This window comes from Podarcis filfolensis, assembly GCF_964270895.1.
Source record: "Podarcis filfolensis genome assembly, chromosome: 16".
In the NCBI taxonomy this organism is placed as follows: domain Eukaryota; kingdom Metazoa; phylum Chordata; class Lepidosauria; order Squamata; family Lacertidae; genus Podarcis; species Podarcis filfolensis.
In genome coordinates, this window is record NC_139620.1 from 13,050,118 (window position 1) to 13,071,102 (window position 20,985).

Sequence of the window (20,985 nt, forward strand, 5' to 3'; positions counted from 1 at the left end):
ATTTAACCAATTCCATTCAGTTTCAATCCAGTACCTGAAGTCTCACCCTTATTTCCATGATGCTTCTAATTCAAATCATTTATCTCCTGTCATAAATGGAATATTTCTCTAAAACATATACCCTACATTGGATTCCTTTATCATTCTCGTGCATTCACTTATATTTCTAGTCCTGCCTGCCATTTTATTTGGCTATAATATTTTCTCAGGTCCTCGGGGGTCCCTTCCAACTCTACGATTCTTTGATCCTAGGTCCAGTCGAGGTGGGTGGAGTCAGTCCAGGACCCGGAGGCTGAAAAGTCTGCCACTGGCTTTTCAGGGATTTGCAGCCACACACAGTTCCAGCAAGTCTTGCCCTGAAAAGATCTTCTGCTTCTGCACCCTGGAATGGATCATGCTGAGAACTGCTATCTCTAGGAGTGACACAGAAATTGTTGTTCCCCTTATTTTTCCTTAATTTCCAGCAACAACGCTTTGCATACCTAACACTTTCCTTGCAAGCCTTAATTTTTGATGGGGTGCGGTTTTGTTTGGTCTCCACTCATCTGTGTCATGGCAAAAGAGGTTACATATTATGCTTGCTTATTTGCAGAGGGTCTTCTTATGCGGATTTCTTCTTACTGGAAAGAGGGGGGCCGGGGAAAGGAAAGGGAGGTGGGGAAACAAGATGGGCAGATATATGTTGTCATTCCTCCAATAGAGGTAAATCGGTCGGGATCAATAATTCAACACATTCCAAACAGGTTGGTTTGTCCCAGGAGTAATCCGTCTTAATAGTCGCTCGTGGAGATGATAAGTGGTGAATAATTTAGCCTGCACACACGCACACCCAAACACACGCGCGCCGGCACAGGCGCTTCCCCGCTGTAATTAAAGCGTGTGAAACTTCGTTTGTTATACAAAATTATTGCTGAATAATTCAGATCCTCAGTAATTACTAAACGGCGGAGGAATTCGCCAGCAGAAAGGTGCCCCTTCGGAGGCAGAGTCGAGGAGGGATTTGCAACACAGCCAATTACCTCTGAACCGCGCGCATGATTTAAACCCACCGTGACCTGGGGATTTTCAGACATCTCCGATCTGATTTTTTTAAAAAAAGCTTTCATCTATTTATCTTAAACTAATGATTCCTAATATTGTCCTAGGCACTGTCTAAATTAAATACAGGCAGAGCTATCCCGGCATAATTCACACCGGGGGGGGGGTAAATTACGCTGGTGTAAACTGTTCCTGCTCCCAACCCCGTTCAGGACCGTGGCTGGCCCAAGCCTGGCAGACCTGCTATATCTCACCATCGTTGTTTCACCAGAAGGAGTGGTGAGGGTTTCCTCAGCTATGCCTAAAACCTTCCAAGCGATCTGAGGATACAGGGCAAGGAGGAAATCAAGATGCCGGCAAATTCTTTCTTTTTTTGTAGTATAATTTTTTTTATTAAATTATTCAACCATTTCCACAATAATCTTCACCTCAGATAGTGACATTGTTTCATAAATTGACTTCCCACCCCCACTCCTACTTAAACCTTTATATCTGTATCTAATACCAAAAGCTTCTCTATTACAGTTATTCTATCATTTCCCTTCTGTTGCTCTTATCTTGAATCCTGCCCACAGTTTCATTTGACTGTAGTATTTTTTAAAAAAAACATTCCACAAAAGGCCTTCATTCGAAACACTGGCAAATTCATACAAAAGTGTTTCAGTGACACCAATTCACTCTAGGGTGGTCCATTACGGTGAATGGGTCAGTCACCGACCCCCCCCCCACCTGCCTATGTTCTTATTTGCAATAATCCCAGCGGGTGGTCCTGCCGGTCAACCTGCCGCCTCCTCAGTGTTGCCCCTTGCAGAACTCAGAAGGGAGGAAGAGAAGGATGGGGGACAAACCTAGACTTGGTTGCCTCTGCCTGTCACTGATTCTGGCTCCACCTCTCTCACTGGCCTTCCTTTCTTCCGCCCTGCCAGTTCCAAAGGTCGCCAGCCCTGACTGCCCCATAGAGCTCATGTCAGGATGTCCACATCCTCATTTCCCACCATCACTTCCCCATTAGTTACACCCTGGCAACTGTCTCCGGCTTTCAAGGTTCCCGGCAAGTCGCTGGCATGACAAGTCCTTTGCTTCCTCTCTCCTGCTGAGGAAAGGAGAAGATGAGCACACATTTCTTGTTTTTCTTTCCACCTTCCTTATCTTATAAGAACATTCGTTCGCCTCTCACAGGCAGTCGGGTCAACAACAGCATCGCCCTCACAAGACACAGCCTGGCTCTGCATCACAACCATGGGCAATTGTGTGAATATGGTGAGTCCTGCGTCTCAGTGCTGCCCTTCTTCTTCTTCTCCTTCTCCTTCTCCTTCTCCTTCTCCTTCTCCTTCTCCTTCTCCTTCTCCTTCTCCTTCTTCTGTGATCACTCGTAGCCAAGTAAGATTGTCTTCCATAAACACGGTTTTAAGAGTGAGTCCATAAGTGACTGTGGAGGCCAATTCTGGATCCATACATCCTTCCACAGTGGGGACATAGGTTTCTGGGCAGGAGTTGATCACGGTGAGGGTTTGCCAAGCGTGCCTTTCTCTTAGCACATTTCTCCCTTTCATCCTGAGCATCTTCAAAGTCAATGACACCTTTGGTAAGGGCTGTTCTCCAACTGGAGCGCTCGCAGGGCAGTGTGCGTTTCCCTGTTGTCGCTCTTATGGAAGTCTAGACTCTAGAACCATTCCCCTTTAAATAGGGGGTCCACTGATAAGACCATTAAATGGGACTGAGTCTGATTTCAGTCACTTCAAAAATGTGGCCCTCTTGTTTCTGCTGTGTCTGGGGTCCTAGACGTCCAACCTTAAGCCCTGCACTGACAGTACCATTTCAGGGTCTTCCTACTAATGCTGAGCTGAAAGGTTCTAAAGAAAAAAAGAAAAGTTTTAGGCTTGAATTTGGGGTGGATGAGAGGTCATCAGCAAAAGAGAGGCTGAAACAGCCTTCCTATTTGTGCCAGGGGGTAATGGTATTCTGGGACAGGGCGGGGAACTTTTCCCCCAGCTTGAGGGTCTTTCTGGGCAACCTTCCCGGTGGTGGCTGGAGATGGAAGAGAAAGAGGGCAGGGAAAATGGTAATTTCCACCTCAGTAAAGTAGGTTAGGTTCAACATGCAGCTCCACAACCCTCTCTATCCTGCGTAGAAGGAAAGCAAGAGGTGTCCTCAGAGTTAAGGACACGTTCAACTGACAGATAAAGGATCCAATGAAATCAGGCCCCAGTTAGCTGCCTCTGCCAATCAGAACAGGCAGCACCATGCTGGAGAGAGTGGGGCCAGGGATGAGACTCAGGGTTGCTGTTGGCATCGGTCTGTCTCAAGGGACAATGGAGTGCGCCTCCGGGGGCAAAGTCAAACCGCTGGAGAATCACAGCACCTGCTGTGGCTGCAGGTGTAACTCGTAACAGCTGCCTCCTGTGTTGTTTTTGCTGCGTTAGCAGCACTGAAGTACCCTCTCGGGGTGCAAGTCTGGGCGGTGTGCATGAACGTCCTGGGGTGCCCAAATGACAAGACGAGCCCCCTCTTTCCTTGCTGATGTGGTCCAAGGGAAAGCAGAGCAATATGTTGGACACCAGCTTGGCTGCAGGAGTTGCCAGAAGGAGGCAGACTCCATGGTTGTGTAGGGCTTGCTCCTTAGCCTATTCTTCCCCCAGAGATGGCCCACAAGGCAGCAGGTACAGATTTTTATTCACGGTTTACTCTCCCGAATGAACGTAGCCACAAGGCAGCAGAGGTTTAGCTATGGAGTTTTCCTTCTCCTTGATTGACAGGTTGACAAGCCCCATCTGCCCCTCACTTCCCTCTCCACAGCAGAAGCCACCTTCAGTGCAAAGCAGACTCAGTATAAAGCAGATATATTTGTTCAAGATTGTAGTATATTGGGTGATTTAGTGCTTTTAAATTGGGTTTTAAGAGGATCTTTTACGTGCCATGAGAGAGAAAGATGGAAGGAGGAAAAACGTCTTGCTGAGCCCCCACCCCCACCCCCTGCTCTGGAAATAACAATATTTATATAAACTAACAAGAAAGCCAGAGAAAGAGGCTGAGCAATCAATCCATAAACACTGAAATATCAATATAGAAAATGACCCTTTTATACGACATCGTTCAAGGCAGCAAACTGCATCGCTCTTGACGACACCCTCCTTAATTTCTGCAGCTAAATTTGCAAGTAAAGCCACTTTGGGTACAATGGCTGGGCTGCTCTGGCAGGGTTCGGGTTTTCGTCTCGAGGATCGCAGAACTGTAGCATTGGGAGGGAGCCCAAGGGTCATCTAGCCCAACCCCCTGGAAAGTCTTTGACACACTGCATAATCCGCTTGTGAAATTTGTTGTTATAAGGTATGCTATTCATAGACTCAGAACCATAGAATCATAAGAGTTGGGAGGGACTCTGAGGGTCATCTAGTCCAACCCCCTGCGACGCAGGAATATCTAGCTGTCCCTTATGGGAATCGAACCTGTGACCTTGTTGTTATCAGCACCAGGCTTAGTCTAACCAACAGAGCTATAGCAGTCATCAGCCTATAGGGGGAAAGGAGATTTCCTAGACAAATTCTCAGAGAATAAGTCTATCAATGTTTTCTAAATACAAGATAGGAACATAGGAACATAGGGAGATGCCTTACATGGAGTCAGACTATTGGTCCAGCTACCTCAGTACTATAGGGACGCGGGTGGCACTGTGGGTTAAACCACAGAGCCTAGGACTTGCCGACCAGGAGGTCGGCGGTTCAAATCCCCATGACGGGGTGAGCTCCCGTTGCTCGGTCCCAGTTCCTGCCAACCCCAGCAGTTCGAAAGCATGTCAAAGTGCAAGTAGATAAATAGGTACCGCTCTGGCGGGAAGGTAAACGGCATTTCGGTGCGCTGCTCTGGTTCGCCAGAAACGGCTTAGTCATGCTGGCCACATGACCCGGAAGCTGTACGCCAGCTCCCTCGGCCAATAAAGCGAGATGAGCGCCGCAACCCCAAAGTCAGCCATGACTGGACCTAATGGTCAGGGGTCCCTTTACCTTTACCTCAGTACTGCCTGCACTGACTGGCAGCAGCTCTCCAGAGTTTCAGAGAGAGAGCGTCTCCCAGCCCTACCTGGAGATGCCACTGGGGACTGAACAGAGACCTTCTGCTCTGTCTGTTGCTCGTGGGCTTCCCTGGGGGGGGGCACCTGACTGGTCGCTGTGCAAAACAGCACACAGGAATAGTGTTGATCTTTGGTCTAGAACGAGCCAGGCTCACTTGCTGGTCTAATTGCTCCAGGGCTGCTTTTGAGTCTTTATTACAACGTGCCTCCTTGCTTTATGCTGTGCTCTGTATTTCACTGATTTTATTGAGTTTGCAATTTAGCCATTGTACTGTCTTTTAACGATTCCACCCTTTGAAATCCTTTGGAAGCCAGCTTGAAATCTTTTCAAAAATGAAAAGATGGGAGTTTGCAATGTTTCGAATGAATAAAATCAGAGGGAAGGAAGGAGTAGGAATTGGGGGTGCAAAGGAAGAAAGAGGAAGAGCGCTTCCTGGCGACCTGTTTATTGAGCATTCATCCTGATTTATTTGCCCGGGAGATTAGATGACGTCGGAGCATTTGCCTGTGGGGAAGTTATGCAACGTCGTATCATCACACAATCACTATGCCACACCTTCCCAGTGAATTTCCTTATTGCAAGGAGTCTGGTCTTTGGAGAAAGTAGATTTGTTCAGAGCCAAATCCACTTTAACTTTGGCAACCTGAATCTGCCAGTATGTGACAGAAGCCTCATCTCTATTACAGTGGTACCTCGGGTTACAGACACTTCAGGTTACATACGCTTCAGGTTACAGACTCCGCTAACCCAGAAATATTACTTCGGGTTAAGAACTTTGCTTCAGGATGAGAACAGAAATCGTGCAGTGGCAGTGCGGCAGCAGGAGGAGGCCCCATTAGCTAAAGTGGTACCTCAGGTTAAGAACAGTTTCAGGTTAAGAACGGAACTCCGGAACGAATTAAGTTCTTAACCCGAGGTACCACTGTATAGAGTGTAAGCACGGTTATACTATTTAAAGAAGAAAGAATCATGGGAACTGTAGTTCGTAAAGGGTGCTGAGGGTCCTGAGGAGACCCCACCCACATTCCCCTCACAGGACTACAGCACGCAGAGTTCCCTGGGTAGAGGGAGCAATTGTTGCACCACTCCTGGAATTTTCACTCTGTGGGGGGAACCAAGGGGTTCCTAACAACACCCATAAGGAAATGTTCTGCTTTCAGCTGAGCAGTCGATCCGTCAATCACTCCCTAGTTTTACATATGCACTCATGGGGTCTGAACTGGCAGTCATACCGGACAGCTCACAATCATAGAATTCACAAGGGTCATCTAGTTCAACTTTCTGTAATGCAAGAACCACAGATCAATAAAAAATTGTTATTGTTATTGTTATTAAATAATTTATTATTTATACCCCGCCCATCTGGCTGGGTTTCCCCAGCCACTCTTGGCAACTCCCAACAGAATATTAAAACATGATAAAACATTAAACATTAAAAACTTCCCTAAACAGGGCTGCCTTCAGGTGTCTTCTAAAAGTCAAAAAGTTGTTTATTTCCTTGACATCTGATGAAAGGGCATTCCACAGGGCAGGTGCCACTACCAAGAAGGCCCTCTGCCTAGTTCCCTGTAACCTCACTTCTCGCAGTGAGGGAACCACCAGAAGGCCCTCAGAGCTGGGCCCTTGCAGATGGCCATCCAACCTCCTCTTTAAAAACCCTAACCATTTGAGGGAGTCCATTTCACCGTTGAACAGCTCTTACCCTCAGAAAGTTCTTCCCAATGTTTAGTCAGAATCTACTTTCTTGGAATTGGAATCTGTTGATTCAGTTCCTACCCTCTGGAGCAGCAGAAAACAAGCTTGCCCCATCTTCCATGTGACAGCCTTTTAGCTCTTTGAAGGTGGCTATTGTACCACCTCTCAGTCTTCTCTTCTCCAGGCTAAATATACCCAACTCCCTCAACCATTCCTCATAAGGCTTGGCTTCCAGACCCTTCCGCCCTCCTCTGCACGCACTCCAGCTTGTCAGTATTTTCTTAAACTGCGGTGTCCAGAACTGGACGCAGTACTTGATGAAGGTGTTGGCTGTGCAGCAGCTGTGGGGGAAAAGGCGAATTCCATGCAAGGGATCATTAGGAAAGAAATTGAAAATTAAGCTGCCAATATCACAATGCCTTTGTACAAATCTATGGTGACGCCACACATGGAATACTCTGTACAGGTCGAAAAGTATGCTGTGGAGATGGGGGCAAGGTTCAGAAAAGAGCAAGATAAATAATCAAGGGGTTGGATGAAGGCAAGTTACAACATATTGGGCTTTTTAGCATGGAAGAAGAGGCAAGCTGTAGGGAGAACACAAGAGGTGTGGGAAGAGAGCACAGACAAGATGTTTTCTTCCTTTTCCGCAACACGAGAATTCCGGAACATCCTCGGAAGCTGGAAGCTTCCTAGAATTGTAGACATTACATAGTATCATAGATGTTGGACCATCTAGTCCAACCCCATGCATTGCCGGAATATGCAGTTATCCCGTATGGGGCTCAAACCTGCAACCTTGGTGTTATCAGCACCACGTTCTAACCAACTGAGCTATCCAAGACAGACCAAAGAAAATACGACTTCACACAGTGAATAGTTCAAGTATGAAATCTGCTCCCATAAGAGGCAGCAATAGCCATGAATTTGGGTGGATAAGGGTTAGATAAAACCCATGGAGTATTCAGCTATCAACCCGTCATGATGGCCATGCGCTCTGTCCTGTGTCGAAGGCAATATGTCTCTGAATGGCAGTTTCTGACAATCAGCAGTGGGGAGAGCTGATGTTGCACTCAGGGCTTCTCATCTGCATCTGGCGGGGGAAGAAAATCTTGCATTTGTATGTTCTTAGAGAGAAAGAAAGAAAGAAAGAAAGAAAGAAAGAAAGAAAGGAGGGAGGGAGGGAGGGAGGGAAAGGAAGGAAGTAAGGAAGGAAGGACAGAGAGAGGGAGGGGGAGGGAAAGGAAGGGAGGGAAAGGAAGGAGGGAGGGAGGGAGGGAGGGAAAGAAAGAAAGAGAGAGAGAGAGAGAGAGAGAGAGAGAGAGAGAGAGAAAGGAAGGAAGGAAGGAAGGAAAGAAAGAAAGAAAGAAAGAAAGAAAGAAAGAAAGAAAGAAAGAAAGAAAGACAGACTTAGGCTAGATTTAACCAAAGTCTGGTTGAGGAAGAGTTGGATGAGACCAGCTAGGCGTCTCATTCCAATTCAACCCTGCAATCTTATCTGAATCTCAGGAGACCTAGTGAAAAATTGTTCCATCTTCGTTCACACTAGGAAGGAGATCCCAAGGGTGCAGGAAGGAAGATTATTATATTTATAAAATAGCCACTCTTCACACGCTGAGGCGATTGGGGGGGAATATAAATGAAACCATTTTCATTCAGCAACCAGTATGCAGACCTAAATCAGCGCTTAATTTCTACAAATTAGAAATAACAGGCCTTCAGTTTGTCTGGAAACCTCCAGTCTCTGATCACCAGAGTCTCTTTAGAGAGGAAAACTGTGTATTAGCAATGAGAAAAAAAATGCATTCTGCTTTGTTCAGCTCTGACTTAATAGGGTTGAGCACTTTCTAAAGCATACTATTTAAAAAAAGAAAGAAGCACAAAGGCTAAGGCTGCAAGCCTGTAGCCACTAATCTCAAAAGACATGTGTAATTTGCACTGTAAGAGAATGATCTAGCGCAAGGGTTTCCAAACTCGCCCCTCCCCGCGACCACTTGAAAATTACCGAGGGTCTTAGAGGACCACTTAATGGTTTATCTGCCCATTGTAGCAATTGTAATGGACTGTGCTGGGTGATTTATAATAGTATTTTATTGCTCCTTTTAGGCTATAGTCAACTAATGTTTACTCAGAGTAGACCCACTGAAATGAATAACTATGGCTAATGTAGATCTATTAATTTCCAATGGGTCTACTCCAAGTAAAGGTTTAGTTAACTATAGCTATTTTTTGTTTTGCATTTCAGTGTGGATTAAAACTGTAACACAATAAAGTACAAGAAATGGAAGAAGCAATGAAAATGCAATTAAAAATCAATATGAATATTTAATCTGATAGGTGTGCTATCTCCCATCTACTACCACAAATTCACAGACTGAGGCTGGATCTACACAGATATTTTTTAAAAACTGCTATGAAAAGAACCGCTATGAAAAAATATAGCTCCCAGTGCAATTTACCATTGACTTCGGATCGCTGCTCTACAGCGCCATCTGGTGTCACATTTTTATAACACATTTATAATGTTATACCCGTATTTTTCGCTCTATAACACGCACCCGACCATAACACGCACATAGTTTTTAGAGGAGGAAAACAAGAAAAAAATATTATAACGAAACAGTGGATGTATGATTTTTGTGGTTCATGCTGTGGCCACAGACTTGTGATCTGATGGTGAGTTTGGGGTAGCCCAATGCAAAAATCCTGAGGATCCTTGTGGATCCATGCTTTGTAACCACATTTTTGCACCACTGCGGCCCCAGGCAACAGTGGGTGCGTGATTTTTTTGGTGCAAGCTGTAGCCATGGACACGCTATGTGATCTGATGGTGAATCTGGGGTGACGCAGTGCAAAAACCCTGAGGATCCATGTGGATCTGTGCTTTGTAACCATGTTTTAGGTGGGGAGGGAAGGAAAAGCGCTCAAGGGACAAGGAGCACGCGAGGGGTGTGTGGAGAAGGATGCTGCTAATAATGCAGAAGAGGGGTATAAGAGGAGAAGGCTCCTCTCCTCTCCCGCTTTGCTCCTTTAAAGCAAGCAGGCTCCCTGTCCCTCTCTCCTCCCCACTCAGCGGCTCTTCTCCCGCTTTGCTGTTTCAAAGCGAGCCACAGAGGAGGGAAAAGGAACCATGGATCCTCTGCTCACGACTGCAGCAGATCCCCCCACCATCCGTAGGCATTCGCTCCATAACACGCACAGACATTTCCCCTTACTTTCTAGGAGGAAAAAAGTGAGTGTTATGGTGCAAAAAATACGGTAATTGACCTGTGTAGCGGAGTCCACTCTGTGAATGAATCTCTTGTTGGTTTATTTGGGAATCCCTAATCTAGGAGTGTTTTAGTTTGAATCTTGTCTCTGCCAAGCACCCAGTAGGTAGCCTTGGTCAAACCTCAGTTCTCCCCCTCACCACACCTGTCATATGAGGAAAATAACAGCAGCCTACCATGTGCTCCATGTCAATTTCATGTCTTATATATTAAGTCAATCCTGTTCCATTTCTGCATTTGTTAGATTTTTTATAAAAAATGCATGAAAATGAGTATTACAAAATATGTATTTACTAGGGGTGTACAAGGGCCTAAGATTTGCCTTGAATCTGTGTTTTTAAATAATAATGAAACCCAATCTATTTCTGAGGCACTCTGTTTTCTCCTTGATCTGTGATTTAAGTTCCGAATCACTCTCTATATAATATATAATATAGAATATAATACAATATTATATCTATATAATTTATAAGTTCTATGTTCCTCACTCGTTCTTATGGCAGATCTAAAACTATCTATGCTTTCTTTCTTTTGGTATAAGCAGATAAAATTTGCAGGTACAGGAGCTCCACTCCCCAGTGGATTACTCCTGCCAAATTGCTGGCAAATAGGTTCAGGAGCCTTGAAGTAGATGAGGTTAAAAAGGGATTGTCATATTTTTCTGTGTATAACATGCTCCCATGTATAAGATGGCCCCTATTTTGGGGGACTCCAAATTAAGAAAATGGAGATTGCCCATGCCCAGAGTTGTTGAGCTCTTTTGAGCAGATTGCCAAAAATAGCTCACCCGCCAGACCAACACTGCCAATCACACGCATCACCGAAGCCGCCAATCGCCCGCCCGATTGGTGCAGCGGCAGCCAATCGACAGCAGCCCTTGTCGCAGCCACCAATCACCCGCCCAATCGCTGCTGACAATCTCCTGCTCGCGGCTGCAACCAATCGCCCGTCCCCCCTCTGCACTATCCATGTATAAGACGACCCCCAAGTTTTAACATTTTTTTATAATAAAAAAAACATTGTGTTATACATGGAAAACTATGGTAACCCTTCCCAATAATCCATGTTAGGGCAGTGACTTTCTTAGGTCAACTAAAACTCCAAAATCCATTGCCCAGCTCAGCTTTCAAGGTGCAGCTGTCTTGAATGCTGCCTGCAGGATGCTGAAGAGCTCTACAATGATGATGGCGATGGTTTCAAGTAGAGCAGCATATTGGTTTTTTAAAAGTTAAATGAAGTATTCAACTTAAAACAACTACTATCCACTGCTCTGCTTTAGTAAAATAAATAAACAAATCCAGAACTCTTCAGTGCTCCACAGGCAGCATTCAAGACAGCCTACTTCATGAAAGCCCCATGGACCTAGAGTAGAGAAACTCGGAGGCATAGGGAAGCATAGAGAGACAGGGGACAGAAAAGTGAAGAGCAGTACAAGGCTTTGTGGGGGGCCAAATATGACCCAGATGCTCTATTGATATTGTGGGTTGACTTGGGAAGGGTAAAATTACATACAGAGAGACATCAATTTTTTTGTTCTCCAGCCCCAGTACTGCATTCTGCTATGTTTGGGTGAACCAAGAACTGCATCACAAAATCCAGACAAGCATGAAATCCAAAAAGTAATTTCATTCTGATCCACACATTTGTCCAAGAGATGCAAATCAGGCCAGCCCACATCAGAATTCACAAAATTTGGAATTCCTAAATTCAAATGCCCATTACTGTATTGTATTGTATTGTATTTGCGATGTGCAAATATTACTGACCTACTGTCGTCTTCTGCTTCCGTTGTTGTTTTTAAGCAACGTTCTAAAAATAAAAATGGATACGTGGATCAGTTTTTAAAACAGAAGTTTCATACACAGTGCTTTGCAAGCAAGAAACACATGTTTATATTCCAGTTGTTATGAAATGCAAAAGAAAGGTGTGCTTTCATCCAGGGATGATAACAGAACTGCCAGACCCTGAACTTGGGAACACGGAGAGAAATACCTTTCCATTATCCAAAGATAACTACATTTCACTTCACACATCAACAGAACTATTCCTCTCCTCTTGGACACGCTTTTAAATAGCTGATCGCTGTCTCCATCCGCTCTGCCAAAACTTCCCTCCCCTAATTGCATAGAGCCCCCGAGCACTACCAGACCCTGAAAAACATCCCCTGACTCTTTTCCTCGCGCTTGAGCTGGTGGAACATCTTCCTGTCTCTTATTCACTGCAATCCCACCCCGGCAATAGCTCAAGTTACTCCAAATAATTGTCCTGCCCTGTGTTGCTAAATCTCTTAAAGCAACTAAACTGGTTGCCGGTTGTTTTCTGGGCCCAATTCAAGGTGCTTTCTTAGACATTTTAAGCCAAAGAAGGAAATGTTATTCCACACTGCATTGAGCTGCCTGTGCTCTAAAGCCAGAAGATGGGTGGTCCTGATGGTCCTTCCTCAGTTTGAGGAGTGTGGCACAGAGGCCGGGAAAGGGCCTTCTCAGTGGTGGCTCCTATTTGGAGCGCCTTCTCTGGCTTCATCTCTTTATACTTTCAGGTGGCCTATTAGGACAAACCTTTTCCAGCAGGGTGTTTCGAGGAAAAGAGACCCAACCGCTGCCTCTAGTAGCAGTAATAACCACCGTTGTTTGGTGACTTGTTGCTATGTATGTTTTAAAGCAGACACCCCAACCTTCAGCCCTCCATATGTTTTGGACTACAATTCCCAACATCCTTGACCACATGTCCTGTTAGGGATCATGGGAGTTGTAGGCCGAAAACCTAGAGGGCCACAGATTGGAGATGCCTGTTTTAAAGGATTCTGCTGTTTTTATTTTATTTATTCCCCCCCCCCCCATTTGCCTGTTGCAAACTGCCCTTGGGTTGCACAAAGGGTGTTAGTACGATCAAAAGAAAGAGTCTAAACGCTTAAAAGAAGATAAAGGTGGCAACAGCCTCTGAAACGATGAACCCAGTTCCTGCGTTAATGCAACTGGCATGTGCTGGACGTCTCTCTCTCTCCCACCCCCCAATGGAAAGTGTTTTCATGAGAATGCAAGTCCAGACAGGGCAAAATTGGCAGCCTTCCTAGGCCAATATCTGAGTTTGTTTGCATTGTGGAGTCACAGGGGAGACTGGTCCTGCCAGGCCATTGTTCTCGACTGTTAATTACCGTCAAAACAGAAATAATTTGTTTTGTTCCTGGAGAGTCTGGTGTGGATTCTGTGATTAGAGGAGGCCTTTCCTCCTCTGTGTGTCTTGTCGGCGTCCAAACGCATAACACAAGGAATTCACTTGCCAGAAGATGGGGGCAGCAATTTAGCTTAGAACTGGAAAATACCGGATCTGGGCCAACCCAGGGAATACCCATCCCAATCCTGTCAGCTTCCTCCTCTTCCCTGGTCTCAGTCTTGCCTTTGTACAAATGAGCAGGGAAGAGAATGGGGACCAAACGGAAATGAGTTGGTTCTGCTGAGGGCTGGGCAGCCCATGAGGTGGACTGAAGCAGCCATCTTGGGTGGTAGAATCCTATGCTCCAGCTTCTGGTGAGATCTCACCACCAGCCGCCGCCACACAACCACAGCGAGCAAGGCTTTGGCACAGAGTGCAGCCTCTCTCCACCTCACCTCAGGCAGCGAAATGGGACAGGCCACCCCTAGATTTGTCTGCCATTTACCCTGGTTCCACCTTCTGTCGGGCTTCCTGCCTTCTGTTCTATCAGTCCTAAAGGGATAAACTGGTGTTTTCTCTTTTTTGGTGATTTACACAGGTGGACTTAAGTTACACTGGGGCCGTTTAGGAAAGTTCCTTGGTGTAGTGAAATGGGTCCATCTGAGGCCCAGGGATTGTGCAGGGTCTTTTAGAGTCTGATGCAAAGTCACAGGCCTGACAGAAGCTTTCAGGCTATCTATCAGGCCTGTTGCACTGACATCATTGCCAAAACTCAAGTTTCCGTTTTCATAGAATGGTAGAGTTGGGAGGAATCCTGAGGGTCATCTGGTCCAACCGAGGAATCTCAACTAAAGCATCCATTTTGTCAAAGGTTAGTCAGCTGACAGACTGCTTCGCCCACATATAATATTTCCTGCTACTCGCTAGAGATGAAAATGGATTCCGTTTGCCTCCAAAAGGCAGGCTTCTCCTAATCTGGAGTTTCCAAAACAATCTGAGAACTGAAACACAGCCATCCCTTAAAATTTGTGCTTGCCTGAATTTTGCAATGTAGTTCACTGGCCAAAAAAAGGGGGAAAGAAACTGCATAGTGTTCAATAGGCAGCCTATTGGTGAAAATAATGCATTGCATTAAGGAGAATTGCTTTGCAAACATGTATGTTAGGCAAGATTGCATACAGAAATGTGCACATCCAGAGAAGTTTGCACTTAGATGCTGATGATTTCCACGGGGACTTAAACAAAACAAAACCTGCAAACTGGTGTGGAAATGTGGCTCACCCATCTTTGTTCCTCCTGGTCCTCTGATCCAGGGTTCACCCCCCCCCTTCTGCAAGTTGAGTCAGTCTCCAAAACTTTGCTCCCCTCTTTCCCCAGGCCACCTAGTATGCAACAAACAGAACTCCCAGGCAATTTGCTTGTTTAAGAAAAGGCTAAGGTGGGAAATAAATTTCCATTAATTCAGAGCCGCAGCCTGACAGGAGAGGCATAAAGTTATCAAAGCAAATATGAAGGAGGGAGGCTCATTTACATGCTAGCCGAGTGTGTCCTTCAGTGATGACTTTTTGGACCAAATAGATCTACTGCTCCTTGAGATCTTCAAGCCACATGTGTGTACGTGCGTGCATGCGTGCGTGCGTGCGCGTGCGTGTGCACACAACTATTTTCCTACACCTTTCCCCACAAGATTCTTCCCTATATCCAAGAATGCCAGATCAGTCTTTCAAAGGCTTAGTTTGTGTAAGGGATGCAAACAGCTAACTCATATCTTAATTTTTATTATTATTTAATTTCTATACCGCCCTATACTCGAAGGTCCCAGACCTTTATTTGACACCAGAAGAAGGAGCACTCCGGCCTGCCAATGTCCTCCCCCTCCTTAGTCTCAGTATTGCCTTTTGCATATCCTGCAAGTATACTGAGGAGAAAAGGGTACATCCCATTTTCTATCACAAGAGAATGGTGGCCATTTTGGTTGTTGTGATCTCATGCGATTTTATGGCGGTAACCCCACCCCACCCTACCCCATGAAAAAGCGTCTTTTTCAGGGCTGCAATTTCGTGTGGTGCCCCCAAAGCACATGTTTTGGGGTGCCATGCCTGAAAAGGTGCTTTGGGTAGGGGACACGGCAAAAAATCACACCAGGTCACGGCAACCAAAATGGCTGCCATGATGATGGAGTCCCAGATTTAGGCTCCAAAGTATTGGAGGGTACGCCTTTGTAGAACTCAGCAGGGAGGAGGAAGAGGGGGATAATAACTAGAATTATTTGCCTCTGCCTGCCATTGGTTCTGGCTCCACCTATCAGTAGCTCTGGCTCATAGCTGTCAATCTTCCCTTTTTTTGCGGGAAATTCCCTTATTCCAGCACCATTTCCTGCTGCTTCCCGCTACTATTCCGGATTGTTAGATATCCCGTAGACTGTCCCCGGGACAGGTGAGGCTGCTGATCCCTTATTTTCAAATCTGAAAGTTGACAGCTATGCTCTGGCTCCACTTCCTGTTGGGCTCCCTGCCTTCCGCCCCACGGGTCGCAATGGGGCACCATACATCACTGCACAAGCCTACAGTTAGTCAGGGCCCGACAGATATAAGACGTGGTCTCAGCTGCAAAGCCCATCCTTCTCGGAATGGAAACAAAGAGAAGTTAAGTCAAAAGCTACGAGCAGAGAAAATTGTGGCCCTTCCTTTCAAGCCCAGGTAGCAGGCGTCCCTTCTCAAATGCAATTACTTTGGGTGAATATGACAAGCAAAAAATGAATGCCAAGCTTCCCATCAACAGCCAATAAATCCAGCTGAGGGTGGTTTATGGCTCTCCCTCCCTGATCCTCCAGACAGAAATTGACCTCGAATGTTTATGTTATCTTAAGTCTGGAGAAACAGGGAAGCGTTCGAAGTATGGGTCTGCAGGAGGAAACAAACTTCATTTGGCGGACCTCAAGACGGCATCCCTGAGTTGTTCCCCAAGGCCAGCAGGGACCAGGTCCAGAACTGCTTTGCTTCAGCAAGGTGGCTCCCAAGGCCATTCTTTCCAAAAGCCAAAGGAAGCCACTTGGCTCAGGCAGCAGACCAGGCAGTGGGGGCTGGTTCAAATGGGACCAACCATGGTTTTCCCTTGGCCAGCCGCCACCTGCCTGCTTCCTTTTTTTTCCAACCAGGCTCTTCTGGCCAGCTTCCTCCTCCTTAGACTCAGTGATGCCTTTCTAGAACACGGCAGGAAGATGGAGGAAGAAGGGAATGGAATTGAAATGGCTCTGCCTCCCATTGGCTCTGCTCTACCTCCACCTAATTTTTGACACCCTGCCTCCCACCCTGCCAATGGGCACCAGCCACCACTAAGATTTTGTTGGTTGGTTGGTTGCAATTCTATCCCATCTTATTTCTGCAAGAAGCTCAAGGTGCCATACATGGTTTGTCCTGTCCGCCCCCCATCTCCTTTAATCCCTACCTCTCTCCATATGAACCAACCCAGACTCTGCAATCATCCTCTGAGGCCCTTCTTCGTGTGCCCCCTTCACAAGAGGTCTGGAGGGTGGCAACACGAGAACAGGGCCTTTTCTGCAGTGGCTCCTCAGCTGTGGAATTCTCTCCCCAGGAGGTTCGCCAGGCACCTTCATTATACACCTTTAGGCACCAGGCAAAAATGTTCCTCTTCAAACAGGCCTTTGGCTGATTGACATGTCAAGACCTTGTGGGATGGGAGGAGGTTATTGGTTTGTTGTTGTCCTTAATTTTATTATGTATTTTGTGGTTTTTTTATCTTGTATTTTTATGTTGTGAACTGCCCAGAGATCTATAGATGAAAGGTGGTATACAAATAGAATAGAATAGAATAAATAAAATAAAATAAAATAGCCCTGTGAGGTAGGTTAGGCGGAAAGGCAGTGACTGGCCCAAGGTCACCCAGGGAGCTTCATGGCCAAGTAGGGGTTTGAACCCTGGTCTTCTAGGCCCTAGTCCAACACTCTAACCACCACACCACACTGGAGGCAAATCTACACTCATGGTTTTTAACATTTGCAATGCATTATTTTTAACGTTCATAATGCGTTATTAAAATGTGACACCAGAGGTCGCTGCGGAGCAACCAGAAACCAGGTAGATGGTTTGGAAAGGAAGCAAAAGAGAAACCAAAAAGGACTTTCCCTGTCTTAACATTTTAGAACGATATTTCCAATTTTGTTCTAACCAGGTCGTAAAGGTGAGTGTAGATCCAGCCTGGCTCTCAGGAGAGGCAGCAAAGGAACATAGGAAGCTGTCTTACACTGAGTCAAGCCAGTCCAGGTCCAGGTCCAGTATTGCCAACCCTAACTGGCAGCAGCTCCCTGGGGCTTCTGGTAGGCATCTCCCCCTGCCTAAAGACACCATTAAGGATTGAGCTTGGGCCCTTCCATATGCAAAGCAGATGCTCCACCCCTGAGCCAGCTACAGACCTTCCCCGTGCAACTGCTTCTGGTGACATCATCCATGCATTTGCGTTTGGTTGAAATAGTTCTGATTATTTTTAATTTTTTTAAGGGTGCTCTCTAAACCTCTGTGTTGTGTCTCGCCCTTTTTTCAGGACAGGAGCCCAAGCCATGTCCTGGAATCTGCAGACTTTGCAGACCTGTTGGCCACCTGGACCGAGTATTATCCCTACGAAGACACCACGCTCGCTGACAGCGCTTTCCCTGAGCCGTGTTACAGCACATTTTGCTCCTCGGTCGGCGGCGTCATCCCGACGTTCCTGGTGGTAGCCGGCACTTTGGGCATCCTCGGCAGTCTCGCCCTGGCCATCGCCTTGGTCATGTGCTTCCGGCTCTGGGAGCAAACCGGGCTCATTCTCACAACGCTGTCAACTGCCCTCTTTGCCACCATCTTGCCGTTTTTCGCAGCGGGGATCAGCTGGGGCTGGACCTTTGGGAACGGGCTCTGCCAGGCGGCACAGGCCATGAAGTATGGGTGCCAGTTTGCCCAAGGGCTCTTGGTGGCTGCCTGTGTGTGTCCAACGCCCAAGGCCACCCTTCCTGGCTGCCTCTTGCCTCTCGTTCTCTGGGTCACAGGCTTCCTGCTTGCAATCCCCGTAGCCGTGATCCACGGCACGGGGAAAGACGGGGAAGCAATATGTGCCCTGAGACAGGCACCTGAGCTGCTCTGGTGGTCTCTCACTCACATCATCTTCTGGATAGCTGTTTTCTACATCCTCCCAGCGGGGGTCGCTCTGGCCAAGGTGGCGCTGAAGTGGGAGAGGGCTGGGTGGCACCCGCCCGCGGTCATCACTTGGCTCTTCTACCTTCTCTGGGCGCCGTATGGAGTGGCCCTGATCCTGGACAAGCTGCTGCAGATGAACTTGCTCACCCATACTTGCAGCTTGCAAGAGCATCTCAGCTACTTCCTGGGGCTATCCGAGGGGCTGGGGGTCCTGCACTGCGTTCTGTGCCCCTTCTTAGTTCTAGGGATGGTCATCCGTCACCGAAGGGCTGCCCAATGAGGCAGGCAATAAATTCAGGAGGGGAGGGTGTCCAACTACAATCAACAGAGCTTTAATCTACAGATCATTTTGTATCTGCTTCTGCCTCTGCAACAAAGCCTGGAGGGTGGCGGACTTCCTTAGAATTTCCTAGTAGCCAAGCTTGCTGAATAAATAAAGTTCTGCAGTCAGGCAATCCCAATTCTGCTTCCAGAAATGGTGGATTCTGCGACGTGAATTCTGCAAAAATGGGCTATTCCGCCTCTGAAAATTGAAGTGAGGCCACATTGTGGAGGGGTAATGAAGCATATGCCATATACCGCAAGTGTGTTATTCAGACACCCTTTCAGCCATTGACAGACCTACATTTTGGGATCCCTGAAACTTTAAATGTTATGAGGACCACTTTGCAACCAGCAACAAGGTCTGGGTAACCACTGTTATTGTTAAAAAAAACAAAACTACTACATCTCAGATTTTGATTAAAATCGCTGTACTGGGCTATCTCACATGTCCCAAGTCACTGGTGTGAATAAAAATTTCCTATGCCATGTAGTTTTCAAGTTGTGTGACTCAATTTGGGTCTAGCAGACCCAACCTTTTCAAGCCACGTGGACCCACCTTGGATCAGGCTGTGGCCTACTAGTTGTCCTGGACGATATCTGGTTTTCAATATCGCGATATATCTGCAGCTAAATACCATGATATACTGATATATCACAATATCTGGAATGTATCTTGGCTGCTTCTCCCTCCCCACCTTAGGGGAGGGAGGAGCAACCGAGATACATCACCAAACCCAAGCTCCCACTTCGTTAAAATTCCTCAGCACGAAGCCTCCCCCCCCTCAGCTGAGTGAGCCCCCATACCGCTTCAGCTTGTGTGAGCCAGAGGGGGAGGGGCTTCCTCAAAGGCGCACACAAGGAAGGAGATGGAGCCCCAGAAGCCCCTCACCCAGAACCTTTCTCAGACTCTGTCTGTTTGCCTGCCTGCCTGCCTGCCCTTTGCCATCCGCAGGCAATTTGAGCTGCCGCGATGTATTGCCAGCTCAAAATGTCTGGAACCAGTATCACGATCTGAGCACCATACTGTTTTCATTTATTTTCAATTATTTATTTATTTGATTTTTAAAAATAAAGAAATAAACGTACATTTAAAAAAAAAAAATCAAAATCCAAATATCAAGATTGCTCTGAATCTCCTGACCCCCCCCTCCCTCACCGCATCCCTTCCATGGGTCCAAATAATAATATTTACAAACTGCATATCAATTCTTGTCCAAATTTTTTTCCTTCCAAACTTTCCATTACTTTTGCAAGTGCGATTAAAATCCTGCTAATACAATGGTCTCATAAATAAACCATAAACTTTTCCCATGGTTTTTTTTTTTTTTTAAGTTCTTGTCTTCTTGATTTCTGAGCTTCCTGGTTAATTTTGCCATTTCGGCATAGTCCGTCAACTTGGTTTACCATTCTTCTTTAGTCGGGGTCATTCCTTCCATCCATCTCTGGGCTAGCACCATACTGTTTTCAGACAATGTGCCAATATATCGCTCAGCTCCAGTGCTGGCCCATCAGTTGAAGACCGATGCTCTAGAGTGAATTCAACCTGCCAAATAATAGGCAAATGAGGGAGAGATGAGGGAAGTGACTTTGGGTAAGAAACCTGCCATTTAATAATATTTATTATTATTATTATTATTTATTTATTTATTTATTTATTTATTTATTTATACCCAGCCCATCCAGCTGGGTTTCCACAGCCACTCTGGGCAGCTTTCAACAAAGATTAAAAATACATTAAAATGCCACACATTAAAAACTTCCCTAAACAGGGTTTCCTTCAGGTGTTTTCTAAATGTCAGGTAGTTGTTTATCTCCTTGACATCTGATGGGAGGGCGTTTCCTCCCCCACCACCACCACCACCACCTGGGAGAGAAACTCTGTGACCATTCTACCTGAGAATATATATTTGCCTCACACCACATTGGACCATCTCATCTTAAGACACAGATTGCCTCTTCTTCGGCATGAGATTAAAGCCCTGGCTTCCTTCTCTCCTGGCGTCTCTCCCAGAATGCCTCTCGGGACCATCATTCTTCTTCCATCTCTGGGGATCGGTGCCAGCGCTGTGGGCAGAGAGAGGCTGCATGGAAGCAGCAAAAAATGGATCCTTCTTCCCTCCTTCTCCTCCCGCCTCCCCCATGAAGATGCAGTATGTTTTGCTGGAGAGATTCCGGCTGAAATGTGACTCTCCCCCCTCCCACCTGCCAACGGGCCATTTGACTCAAGGCACGATAGGAGGGCACCCT

At 46.4% G+C, this 20,985-nt stretch overlaps 1 protein-coding gene across 1 annotated transcript; it reads left to right on the forward strand.

Annotated features, from left to right (window-relative positions):
* Positions 1–690: 690 nt before the first annotated feature.
* On the forward strand, positions 691–20,049 carry ACKR1 (atypical chemokine receptor 1 (Duffy blood group)). The gene is made up of 3 exons (XM_083591919.1): positions 691–743; positions 2,218–2,298; positions 17,786–20,049. Exons 2-3 carry the CDS (start codon positions 2,278–2,280, stop codon positions 18,692–18,694), a joined length of 930 nt encoding a protein of 309 aa, XP_083448045.1. The 5' UTR covers positions 691–743; positions 2,218–2,277; the 3' UTR covers positions 18,695–20,049.
* Positions 20,050–20,985: the final 936 nt, after the last annotated feature.